This window comes from Pteropus medius, unplaced genomic scaffold, assembly GCF_902729225.1.
Source record: "Pteropus medius unplaced genomic scaffold, Ma_sr-lr_union100, whole genome shotgun sequence".
Classification (NCBI taxonomy): Eukaryota; Metazoa; Chordata; class Mammalia; order Chiroptera; family Pteropodidae; genus Pteropus; species Pteropus medius.
In genome coordinates, this window is record NW_024355205.1 from 38,487,907 (window position 1) to 38,501,386 (window position 13,480).

The 13,480-nt window shown below is 59.9% G+C and overlaps 1 protein-coding gene across 3 annotated transcripts in view; it reads right to left on the reverse strand.

Annotated features, from left to right (window-relative positions):
• The window catches only part of HSF2BP (heat shock transcription factor 2 binding protein), a 75,239-nt gene that overhangs the window by 9,049 nt on the left and 52,710 nt on the right, over positions 1–13,480 (reverse strand). Inside the window, exon 9 of one of the 3 annotated variants that reach the window (XM_039857943.1) lies at positions 11,286–11,970. The exons of the other annotated variants lie outside the window; for them this stretch is intronic. Within the exon in view, the coding sequence (XP_039713877.1) occupies positions 11,762–11,970 (209 nt within the window). The 3' untranslated portion in view covers positions 11,286–11,761. Of the gene's footprint in view, positions 1–11,285; positions 11,971–13,480 lie in introns of those variants that run through there. 3 annotated transcript variants of the gene reach the window in all.

Below are 13,480 nucleotides of genomic sequence, written 5' to 3' on the forward strand. Positions count from 1 at the left end.
AGGCTGACCCTCCGGGACGCTGGACGTGGCCTCCGTGAGGCTGACCCTCCGGGACGCTGGACGTGGCCTCCGTGAGGCTGACCCTCCGGGACGCTGGATGTGGCCTCCGTGAGGCTGACCCTCCGGGACGCTGGATGTGGCCACCACAAGGATGTCCCCATAGCTGCTGCTCCAGCAGACCGTCCGTGGCTGGTGGCCCCAGACACCCCCGGAGCATAGACAAGACCCGATGCTGAAGCCCAGCACGCGCTCAGCCAGCTGTCCCCGTGGTGGGCGGCCACGGCCACGCGACACGCAGACTGTGTCCGTCCTCCGCCGATGCTTGGTGCTCAGGTCCAGGGTTAGGGGGGGCCCGCCGTCACAGAGCACGCCGTCTGGGGACATCAGCACAGCGGGCCTCCCCCTCTCCCCGCCCCCCCGTCTCCACCATCCTCCATGTGCTGGTTCAACAGCACCCATCGTCACTCTGTGCGGCAGCTAGCTCACGCCCATGCTCCGTCTCTGCCGGGACTGTCACTGTCTCAGGACGTGTCGCTTCACGTCTCCGAGCCAGAGCGTGCCAGGCCCTCCTGGCGCCCAGGGCAGGCCGTGCCGGACAAGCCGTGAACCCGGCAGGAACCACAGGCGAGAGCAGCCCAAGCTCTTGTGCAAGCGCACGTGCACACACTCACTCATACATGCGTGCACACGCACACACACACGTGTGTGGTTACCGGAGTCACTGGACGCTGTTGAAACATACAGTATTGAGCCTGAGTGACAGCAGCTTGGGGCTGCCAGCTGCTCGCAGGGTGCCGCGCCATCGGGGGGCGGACACAGCCCATCAGAACTGCGGGGAGGGGCTGTTGTCCTCGCCCGGGCTCCTGGGGCCACTCCAGCCGAAGGCTGACCCTAAACCCAAGTGCTCGAGCTGTCGCCCTAAAAGTGAATCTTAGGAACCTGTCCCCACATGGGGCACCAGCCCGCAAGCCACACAGCTAACGTGGCTGTCGAAGCTGTACCCCTCGGGAAGAGCACGTCTGCTTGTGCTGTGACTTCACACTGGGCCCGCAGGGCCTCACCCCCGGGGGCTTGTTCTCAACTGCCCACGCTCGCCACGCGTCCCCCCCGCACCCTCAGGCCAGGAGTCCAAGCTGAGTCACCTACCGTGAAGACCAGACACGAGCCTGTCACTGCTGAGTCACAAAAACGTGAACTCACATCGGCACCCGGGACGAAAGGACCCCTGGTCCCAGGCCAAGCCCCAGACAGAGGGGCTGAGAGCCAGGCTCCGGCCCCAACGCTCGCTGCAGAGGCTGCCACTGGACACTGGGCACCACGGCCACTGTGCTCTCCGCAGACGGCCTCCCCCAGCCCCCGGAGAGGCGCAGGCGCAGGGAGAAGGGAGGTGGATTATTGTGACAACCATTCTCGACTCGTTTCTTTTCTGCCAGCTCCTCGCAGGGAGAACGGGAACTCGGGAACTCGGTGATTAGACATCCCCGCCCCCCGGCGGGGCTGCCCTGTCTGCCTCCCAGGCCTAGGACATGTGTGGCCTGGTGCAGCACGTGGGCAGCCGGTGGGGAACCCGAGGCCCTCACGCCTTCTCTCTGCGCCCTGTAAGCAGTGCCCCGGAAGGGCCCTCTGCCCACCCCGCTGCCCTGGCCCCCGGCCTGGGGCTGGCCGTGCCACATGGGCACTCGCCTTGGGCGTCCTCGCTCATTTCCTGGCATAGCCCCCTTGTCACCCCGACAGCCACTCATGTGACAACCACCCATTGCATGCTCCAGAGGACACCCCGGAGGACAGGGTCGTGGGGTCTGGACAGAAAGCCTGGGAGGTGGGGAGGCTGGGGGGGCAGGAGGGCGTGATGGTGCGCGAGCCGGCAAGAGGCAGCGGTGCTCCTGAGGCAGCCGCCCCGACGCTGGCCGTGGAGGAAATGCTCCAGTGGGGGGCGGGCTGCGTGAGCACCGATGGCTGTGGCCGAGGGCCGGGAGGGCTGGCCGGCCTGGGGACCCTAGAGCCAGTGAGTGGGGGTGTGCGAAAGGCAGGCAGCGGACGCCCGAGAGGGCCGTCCTGGGCAGCACAGGCTGCCTCAGGCCCAGCCCTGGATGAGCCAGAGGGGAGCGGGGATTGGCAGGGACCTCGGAGAGGGCTCCCGGGGGACAGTGTCTGTCAGGCTGGAGCTTTAGCTGCCTGCGGGCTCCAGTTCACACGCAGGCACACGTACACACACGTCCATACACATGCATATGACACACACAAGCATACACACAGGCGCGTGAGTACATGTGCACATACATGCACATGCGCACGTGCCCACGACTCACATGCAAGCACACGGGCACATACACCCCCACACGCGTGTGCACAGGCACACTCGTGCACACACACAGGCACACATACATGCATAGGCATGTGTGCGCACACCCACACATGCACACAGGCACACTTGTGCACACACGGGCACGCTGACACGCACAGGTATGTGCGTGCACACACCCACACGTGCACACACACAGGCACACATGCACGCATAGGCATGTGCGTGCACATACCCACACACGTGCGCACAGGCACACTCAGGCACACACACAGGCACACATACCCCACCCGCTCGGCACCAATACTCCCCCAGCACCAGACTCCTGGGAGCAGGGGCCCCCCNTGCTCCCCCTACTCCCTCTCTAGACTGTCCTGGGCCAGGACCACGACTGGGGCCCCCAGGTGGCCTCCCTCAGAGCCTCAGCAGGGCCAGGCAGACCTGAACCAGGAAACACGAGGAGAGAGGGGTTAGGATGTGGACCCCGAAATGAGGCAACGGCCCTCCACCGCCCAGTGAGAATGGGTCTATAACCCAGATGTGAACCAGATCCCCAAACCCAGGGCTAAGCGAATGCTTATGCGGACACACACTCAGGCCTCCTCAGTCTTCCCAGAAGGGAAAATTCTAGAAACCAGCTTTCTAGGAAGAGCAGGTCTTGGTGATGTTTGTCTCCAGGAAGGGCAGAGCTCAAGGAGAAGCTGCTCGAGGGCCCCATGAAGCCAGAATCTTCCGCCCCCAGGGAGCAGGCAGATCCGGTGTCTGGTGAGGGCCTGCTTCCTGGCTCACAGATGGCCACGTCCTCGTCACATCCTCACGTGGCAGGGGAAGACACCGCCGCTCTCGTCACTTCCTGTGGGGTACCACTCATCACCAGGCCCTACCTCACAACCTCTCACCTCCCAAAGGCCCCCCTCCTGGGGTTGGGGCTTCAACATATGATTCTGGGGGACACAAAAATGCAGTCCATAGCAGCAACTAAGGCTCAGTGCCCGGGGAACCCTCTGAGGGGCTGAGGAGAATGCACCCCAGCATCATCTGCCCCAGGCAGGAAGTGGGGCGCCTGTGTGCTGCCCCGAGCAGGCTGACCAGGTGGGCCCAGCAGTCCACCGTCCTGTCCAAGGAGCCCAGGCCAAGGGCAAAGGGCAGGACATAACTGTGGACAGCAGTGGCTGGAGTGAAGATGAGCCGGGGTCCAGGGCTGACAGTTGCCCCACAAGAGGCAGAGCTGCTCGGGGTCACGTGGAGAAAGGCTCCGGGCTGCAAAGCTTTTGGGTACCAGGTTACAGACCCTGCAAAACCCCTGCTTGCCTTTCACCTAACCGGCACCCTCTAGACGACTGAGGGGCAGATGGTGGCCACATCAGAGGGAGGGAACCTGGGCAGCCGCAGAGAGCCAGGTGAGTCTCAGACACATCCGCACTGCAGGCACAGGCTGAAGGCCAGCAGTATGGCCGGGGGGCGGGCAGGGTAAGGGGGCTGGGCCGCCCTGTTGGTCGCCGTGTGGAGGGGCCAGGCCGCCCGGTCCAGCCTCCTCGGGACCCGGCATCAGGACAGGTTTGCCGGGCAGCGTCACTTGCCTCGTGTGCACTGTCTGCAGGTCGTCTGCTCCTGGCCGGAGGCCCCCTCCCGCCTCCTGCGTGCTCGGCATGTGCTAAGGAAATGCAAGCAGATGTTAACGGGAGCCCAGATTAAATGCCATCTGGGAAAACGTGAAACCTGGGGCAACACACACGGGCCATGCTCCGAAGCCGGGGCGAAAGTCGATTCGGACTGGGGCTCCCCGCTCTGCCCTCCCACGTGGCCTGTCCCCCGGCCGCCTGCTCCGGCAGTGGCCTGACTGTCTAAGAATGAAGAACTGTCAAGTCACGGGCGGAGGAGGGCCTGTGGGCATCAGTCGCCGTGGGAGCGTGCTCTCCTCTCCTGTGACGGGGGCACCAGGGCCCCACCGTCCCTGTTTTCATGGGCTTGCTCCCGGGGGGTCCCCGGGCCATGCAGGGCCTGGTGGGAGCATGCTGCTTCCCACTCGAGGGGCAGGGCTGCCCTGCTGGGCTGTGGGCATTGGCCTGGCCAGTCGGCAGCTGTGCTGGAGCCATGGGAAATGCCTTGACAGCTGTGACAGATGACTTAATTGACCCCCGGCCCAGAGACAGTGCACGCAGATTCACAGAGACAGAAACGAGCTGAACATTGCTTAGTGTGCTCTTCTCGGCGTGCACAGTCTTTAGCCCCTGGGAACCCCAAAGCACCAACGAAGTCCCCTCACCCAGCACGGAGCTCTGGCCAGGCTAGGCACAGCCCAGAGCATGACATTCCAGAAGGACCTGGAAGAGCGGTAGTGCGTGCTGATCAAGGGGGAGACGCCACTCTGCTGCCTGAAGCGCCTGCTGGGCGAGGGCCCCGGCCATGGCCTGGGGATTGCCGTCGGGGCGGACGATGGCCCTTGGCCCAGAATCTGCGTGACTCATCGGGGCACAAACAGGAAAGCTGTCCACCTGCCCGGAGCCCAGCCGGGCTTCCTGCCGAGGCGATAGCATCAGGAGCCCCAGGGTACAGGCGGTCTTGTTCCTGGCTTTGAGTCTCTTGTGCTGATGACGTCAACAGGCTCGAGGCAGTGTCCGATCTGGACCAGAGCAGGAGGCGGCTGGGCCTCCGAGACGGATCCCCGGCCCCGAAGCCGGGCCTCCGGCGGGGACCTCGCCCACACGTCTCCCTGGGACTGCGGCTCCTCTGAAGACGGGGCTTTTCTCCCAGCAACGTCCAGAAGTGGGTTTTTCCCAGCACAGTGGAGAACAAATTAAGGAAGGGATTTTAGGTCATAGGACAGACAGTTCCCGGTTTGTCCCACAGGGCTCAGAGATGGCCTCTGTCACCTGTCACAGACTCCTCTGGCCTGACTAAATGTCTGAGCACAGTATACTTGGTCTACAGCCAAAAACACTTCAACACAGACAAACATCCCCAGAAACATGGATGTAAAGGCCTTCAGTGTCAACAGTGCAAAATGTGTCACTTGGACACTTCAGGGGTCCTGCAACCCCAGCCCCTCCAGCAAGCACACAAATCCCAGGCCCTGTCCAACACGGGGACACGGTGAGGGGACAGGAGGAGAAATGTCCAGCCTGAACCCTAGTCCACCCCATGGCAGAGGCCCGTCCGCCCTGGAAAACCTCACCACGGGTTCTCCTAGCTCCACAGAGGACATGCCCGACCAGGACACCGGCGAGAATGACCGTCCCTCTGGGACCGGTCCATTCAGTCAGGATGCAGGTAAGGATGGGCAGCCCCGGGCCAGCCCCACACGAGGTGCTCAGTGACCCAGCCTCGCCTGGGTGCCGTCTGCTCGAAACATGGCTGAGGCCCGCCCAGGACGCGGCCACCTCTAGATTTTTATTCTTCTGTGTGTCTCCCTTCCGCTCCCGGGAAAGAAGTCTATGCACAGAGCCTGTGGTGTTCTCGTTTGTAGCCAAATTCCCACCAGGATTGCAGGTGCTTGGAGAATAGGCACAACAGGGTGGCCTGACTGGACTAGAGGCAAGACCCAGGCTTAGCGGTGAAGAGATGACAGACCTGCACTTGCGCACAGGTGCATGCATGCATGCACAGATACACAAAGTCACACGCACACATGCACACAGATGCACAGATAGACTCTCACATGCATGCACACAGACGCACACACAGATACAGGCACATATAGACACATGCAGACACACAGGCACATGCATGCATAGGCACATGCATAAATGCACAGATGCACAGATACACACATGCACACAGACACACAGATACAGACAGAGACACACATACACACAAACATACATGCACACACACACATACACAGATGCATGTGTGCACACGCAGGCACATGCATGCACACAGGTACACACACATGCACGCAGATGCACAGATACAGACACAAGAACGCATGCATGCATGCACACAAACACATGCATACAGAGATACGCAGACGCATGCATGCACACAGGCACATGCATGCCTGCACACAGGCACACACGCATGCACACAGATGCATCCAGACATACAGGCACACACATGCACACGTGCACACAGCCGCACAGAGACACACACAAACTAGACCTGTGGCTATAGCCACCCACTGACCTGTCAGGGACATCATTACAAAGACCTGCAACACGTCCACACCGGATTCAGGCAGGAAATGTTTTGGGGGGGGCGGGTTTTGGGAGACCTCATGGTGGCACATATTGTGGGGAGGGAAAGAGGAAGGAGAGGGGAAGCTCAGCAGCAAGAGGGATGTCACAGGAAAGTGGTCACTGTGGCTTCGGCCAGGGTGCCCTGGCCATCCACTGACATGCTCCCAGACAAAATCCAGGAGCCCAGGGCCTCGCCATGGAGGCCTCCATTGGCCAAGCCGCCCAGGAAAGGCCCTTTCCTACCCCGCTCCCGGGGAGCCAGGGCCCTGGTGGAGTCAGGACGGGCGAGAAGCTGGGCCGTGTCGCCCCCCCTCCCACCCAAGGGTAACCCTTTCTGCACAGCCACTGGGGCGGGGCTCCCCGGAAGCCGGTGGTGCAGGCAGGGGCCCCGCCCTGCTCCCCCAAGGACCCCCCAGGGCACCTGCCTGCAGACTGGGGGGACCTGAAGAGAGGACACAGCCACGCCCCACGGACACAGCACACGCCCCAGGCGGCGTCCGCAGGGTCACAGCGTGGCTGGGGCAGAAAGGCCTCGCCACTCCCGGTGCCTAGTCAGGACGAAACCTGAGCCACCTCTGCCCAGCACGATCTGAGCTGACACAGGAGCCTCTGCCGCCTTGTTTGTGGCCAGGACACTCGCGGAGGTGACACAGGAGCCTCTGCCGCCTTGTTTGTGGCCAGGACACTCGCGGAGGTGACACAGGAGCCTCTGCCGCCTTGTTTGTGGCCAGGACGCTCGCGGAGGTGACACACTCATCCTGACATGAGAAGCTGCCTCCTACTCTCAAATCCACAGAAGAGTGTTCAAATGCCAAGGTGTCGCACCAAGAGTCTGGAAAGCTCACTTCCCTGGTGGGCGGGGTGGACACTGGTTCATCGAGAAGAGTCACGGGCAGAAGTGTACGATGTGGTTACAAAGGCAGACATGAGAACAGTTCCCCGCAGAGAGCGGCCGTGATCCCCGAAGCCAGCTTCGGGTCCCAGGAAAACGCGCCTTTTGTGAATTTCCTGCCAACGAGGGGGGCGTGCTCCACTGTGATGGCTTCAGGCCTCAGCTGCCCTGCATCTCTCTTCTACGAGCATTTAAAGAACAAAAATAAAAGGTACCAGCCCTTCCCGCGGGGGAGCCCCCTCCCTCCGCCCCCCAGGGCCGTGCCCCAGAGCAGAGGAGTGAAGCTGTCAGCCCCGATCCTGGCCGGCTTGGAGCTGGCTTTCCGGCCGACAGCAGGAAAGAGAGTTTGTCCACTCCTGGCTTTCTTGTCTACACTCTGCAGGATCTCAAAGGAAGACTGGAAGAGAGAAGCTTTCGGCTATTCCAGGCCAGGGGAAGCCAGGTCACTGTCCTCTGCCTCCCTCTCCCCACCCTATGACCCGCTGGGCCTGCTGGTGGCACCCAGGGCCTGCTGGCCAAAGAGGGAGCCAGAATCAAAGCCACTGGTCACCACAACGTGAAGACCCGAGAGCAGGACCAGGCCCGGGTCTGGAGGACAAGTGACTTCAGGGGAGGGCGGGCACACACCCAGGGGGACGAGGACATCGTGCTGTGGCTCCTAAAGAGGGACACAGGCTCAGATGGCAGCTCTGCCGTGCGGGCGGGCAGCTGAGGGGCCCTGGGCTCGCCCCCACCTGCAGAACGTGGCTGTGAGGACACTGGCATGAGCGACACACCCCACCAGGACCCCGAATGCTCTCCGTCCAGCTGCGGGGCTGACACTAACGGAAACCTTCACTTTCACAGAAACCACCGCACTACCAAATGCTTCCCCTGCCTGCGAGCCTCGGCCGGAGCAGGCCCAGCGCTGGCCCACTTGCACTCAACGAACGTGACTCTCCTGTCCAGGGGAAGAGGTCCCTGCCAGCTAACGATGGGGGCTCCCCACACACTCCCGGAACAGGCACACGTGTGCGAGCGCCCATGAGGAGACGTCGAGGGGACCGCCAACGCGCTCCGCGACTGCGTGACGGCCGGGGACCACAGCCTCGGCGCAGGTGCAGGCGGGCGCAACGGGAAGGGGGCTGTCACTGAGAGCGGGCACACCTCCGGGGTGGGCACCAGGCAGGCACTCTCTGCCGTCGCCGGTACGTGCCACCACGGCACCGTCCGAGCTCGTGCAGGGAGAGGCAGGTGCAGGGTCCAGCGAGAACCCGCACACCGGGCCTCCGGCCTGGGGGTGGCAAGTCGGCGGGCTGCTGGCGGGGCGCTACAGGAGCTGCCCGCGGCGCCCGGGAGAGCGAGGGCTTCGCCCTGGACACGGTCACTCCGCCCGTCTGGGCGTCTCGGACTCCTGCTGCTCAGAGTGTGGGGCAGAAGTCGGATTCAGGGCCATCTGGTGACCTGAAGCTGGAGGTGTTTTACGTCTTAAAACGTAAATCAGAGGCTGCTCTGTCCCCGCTCTCCAGCCATCTGCCGCCACACAGAGCGAACCGCGAGCGGCCCCCGGCCCGCGTCTGCGCACTCCCTGCCGCCTGCAGACGCGCCCCTCACACGCTCCAGGACACTTGTCCCAGACGCTCCAGTGTAAGGGTGCAGAACACCGTTTCACTGAAAAGCTGAGCCGCAAATGCCTCCACTTAAAAACGTAATAAACTACGCGACCAGGAGTCACCCTTTCGGACAGTCGCTTTGCGCTGCGTTCAGAGAACGTTAACCACGCACGCAGGGGGCGAAGCAGCTCCTGAAGGTCCACGGGGACCGCCTAAAACCCTCACCATATAGGCTCCTCGTGAACACAGACCAGACCAGGTGTTTTTAAACTACGACGAGCATAACGAACACGTTCTGAAAATCACGTAATATTTCCAAATGAAAATCACGTAATATTTCCAAATGAACACGTTCTGAAAATCACGTAATATTTCCAAATGACAATTCCAAAATTCAACAAATGGTGCTGAGAAAACTATTTATCCAAAAGCAAAAGGATGAGGCTGGACCCTTACAGAACACCACACACGGAAATCGACCCAGAGGCCTAACTCAGAAGAACCGAAGACCTAAACTGAAGAGCTAAATCTATAAAACCGTTAGAAGAAAACAAACTCGTGACCATGAATTTATGGCCGTGATTTCTTGGACAGGACACCAAAAGCACAAGCGACAAAAGAGAAAAGAGACTGTCGAACTGATCAAAATTTAACGCTCTTGTACATTAAAGGACACAATCAACAGACTGAAAAGACGACCCCCCGGAATGGGGATAAATATTTGACAACCATGGATCTGATAAGGAGTTAACATCCAGAATACGTCAAGTGTTCTTGCAACTCAACGAAAAAAAGCAACCCAATTAAAAAATGAGCGAAAGACTTGAATCGACATTTCTCCAAAGATATACCAGTGGACAATAAGCATGTGAAAAGATGCCCAGCACCATTAGTCACTAGGGAAACGCAAATCTAAACCACAGCGAGACAGCACCTCACGCTCGCCAGGACGGCTGCGATTCAAACACAAAAGAATGAGCGTTGGAGGAGCTGGTGAAACTGGAAAGCTCGTGCGCGGCCGCCGGTGAGAACGTAAAATGGGGCGGCGCCGTGGAAAACAGCTGGGCGGTCTCTCTAACAGACAAACAGAACTGCCGGTGATACAGCAATCACGTGAGGTGTGCACCCACAAGACTGGAAGGCAGGGACCCAAACAGCTGCTGGCCCACCAACACTCACCGCAGCCCTGTGCACTACAGCCAGAAGCGGGAAGCAACCCAAGTGCCCACCACCGACGAATGGATAAGCATGCGGGCCACAGATATGACGGGATGTTATTCATCCACAAAAAGGGATGAAGTTCTGATCCTGCTCCAACACAAAGGCCAGTCACTCCTTAAAACTGGCCTTACTTTTCCTGTGACATGCATTCAAAACACGTATCTGTCACATTTCTCCATGAAGTTTTCATGAGGACTCTTGCTGTCCTTAGCACTTAAAAATTAGGAGAAAAAACATCCTTCTTGATCACATCCACCACTGATAACTTCGTGATACCCACAGGTTTGGCCCAGCTTCGTCTCTCGCTGTAAGTCACAGATCCCCCTTGGCAGGAAAAACGCCCAGCGTGTCTAGAGGCAGCACGAACCGATTACGCTGGCTCAGCTCTCGTTACCTTCTCGAACAAACAAAAGACAAGAATTCCATGCTAGAAAAAGGACACAAACACAATGTCCTCGATTTTCTTCGCCAGGAACCGGGACCTACAGATCCCGTGGCAGAGATGGCCCGGCATCTGCCTGCAGGGATTTTAAACACCTGCGCAGCGCCTGCCCAGTTCCGAGGACCAGCGCTTCGCAACTCGCTGGCTCACGGAACTCGGGCAGGTGTGGCGTCCTCGAAGCTGCCCGCTCAGCCTGGGCCCTGATCTGTACGTGGCCTACAACGGCCTCCCTAAGGGAAAAGAGGACTTAATCCCAAATGCCACACAGCAGAAACGGTTTACAAGCATCGAGGCCAGCACTGTGGGGGTCTCACAGGACGCCCGATGACGTCGCACTGAAGGACGCGGCACCAGAAGAAAGGCAGAAACCTGTTCCCCGAGATGCAACTGCCACCCCGCATGGTGCTGTGAGAACTGGTCCCCGGCCGGAGGCCCAGGTGCAGCGGGGGTCCACGGTGAGGGACCTGGACACGGGCCCGTGTGCATAGGTAAGCAGCATCCACCCACTGCACGTGCTCTGACCTCTGAGGCTGGTTCAGGGTATCTGTCACGTGAACACCTGCATTTGTGGCCAAAGGGACCAGCAGAGCAGCCAGCCCGGGCGCTGTCACACGCGCTCCCCAACCCCAAGCCCAGAACTTCAGAAATGACCGCTGGACAACATCTATGACTTTATTCAAAAATAAAGGAGGCACACAGTTACAGAACTGAAAGTCCAAAGCCACCTGAAACAGCAGCTCGCCAAAGGTTTGAGGGCGAACTTGCATTTGGGGGGGTTCGTTATAATTACTAGAGAGAGCATGAATTCTCAGAGATGCGTGTGAGGAAAACAGACGACGGAGGTGGGTCGCGTTGTCCCCCACTCCGGGGGAACCCCAGGGGAACCCTTGGACGCAGGAGTGGCTCTTCCAGGCCCGCTTCCTCCGGCCCAGCTGACGCGCCTCACCGGGAGGGCGGGCTCTCTCCCCGGCTCGCGGCGAGGTCACCGCCTGCCCGCCCCGGAGGAGGCTACGCGGACACCTGTCAGTTCATGCTCGTCTCTAGTCAAGCGCGGCAGGCCATCTGCGGCTCGTGGCGCGGGGCGGTTCAGCACAGAGTGGGGGCCTGGGGCAGGGGCACGGACCCGGCGCGCCCCTACGCGTCTTGCCCCAGGGCGTGGAGGTCTTCCAGGAGCTCGCGGGCCGCGGCCTGCAGCCGGGGGTTGCGGCTCTCCGACAGGGCCCGGATGCGCTGCAGGGGCAGCGAGCTCCGCAGCTCAGGGCCCGACCTGGCCACGACTTCCGGCTCCAGGACCACCGACTGGACGAGGCGCAGCACGTGGAGACGCACCTCCGCGTCCGGATCTGGGGAGGAGGGGGCGCTGGTTAGAATAAAACGTCTGCAAGGATGCGGGGAGGGGCCTGCCCCGCAAGGCTTCGTGGCCTTTCCGAACGACAGATCGTCATCTATGTCATGACCTCCCGTCCTCAGGTGTTACTCACCATCGTGTAACTTAAAATGCTGCACTGAAACGCCTAGGGCTTTCCACGCTGTTTGCGGCTCCGACCACTGACAAGGCTGCTTTCAGAGGCGTCTCCCTTTCCTCTGAGGGCAGCAAATCCCCCCAAGACCACACGCAGACGCAGCCTCTATGCAGGGCCACAGTGCCAGGGTCACGATTCGCACCGCATCCCCTCTCTTCCCATGTGCAGGCTCCGTGGAGTCACACAACCTGGCGGTGCTGCATATACCGCAGCACCCGCTAAGACACAGCTAGACTGAACGACAGCCCGACACCAAATACCGCCCGAAGCAGGCGGCCCAGCAATCGCCATTTCTCCCGACCCGAAGCCTCGACATGCCGTTAAGTGTCTTCTTGATGGGACGCTGCTAACTGGAACCAGGCTCAAAACCTGCACCTCTTTGTCAGCGCTACACTTAGAAACCTTTTAAGTGGACTGGAAGAGTGGACTGAACACAGCCTCGGTGGGGACGGCCACAGGCCCCTCAGAGCTTCCCCTAGTGAACAGGAGCCTCCGGGGCCCAGTGAAAAGCAGACCTGTTGCACCCTGGGGAGGGGCAGGCTGTCCTGGGCCCAGACCCTTAGCGTCCTCCTATCTGGGAGGACGGGAAGGAAACTGCCTCTAGTACCAGGCCTGCCCAAGACACTGGGCAGATTGTGGCTGCCACAGGGAGGGCAGGATCAGGAGGCGGGTGACACCCCCAGACAAAGGTAGACAGGAACGGAGGCCTCCCCTCCCTCCACTGGGAGAGCCGGCTACAGCTGGAGGGAGAGATGCTGGCGGTGGGGGGGAAGCAAGGGCTGGACCGTCACCCTCCGGGTACAGACCCGAAGGCCAGGCTGACAGGGGAGGGTGGGCCAGAACGCTGCAGAAGGCTGGCTCTCTGGCAACTCAGTCCCCACCCTCAGCACAAGGAAGGGTTAGACGAATGTGGGCTTTTTCTTTTTTAACAGTAATCTCTCGAATTTATTTTTCTTTACCAAATTTGTTTTACCTATTCTAATTCCTTTGCTTTTTCACATAAATTCTAGAACAACGTTGCTTCCACTGTTAAGAATTTTGCTGGGATCTGGACTGTCATCACAGTAAACCAGGGTATCAGTTTGGAAGAGAACTGACATCTTTACTATGTTTTCTTCTTTTTTTTCCTTTTTTTTTTGGTCTGTATGTATATTATTTCTAACTAGTTTTCACTCAACATTATGCTTTAGAGATTCACCTGAATTGATAACAGAAGCTGCAGTTCATCCACTGCAGTCCATGAATTATAATTTATCATCCATTCTTCTCTCGATGAACATCTTGGGTTGTTTCCTGATCAATGCTATTATAAACAATGCTGCCATAAAAT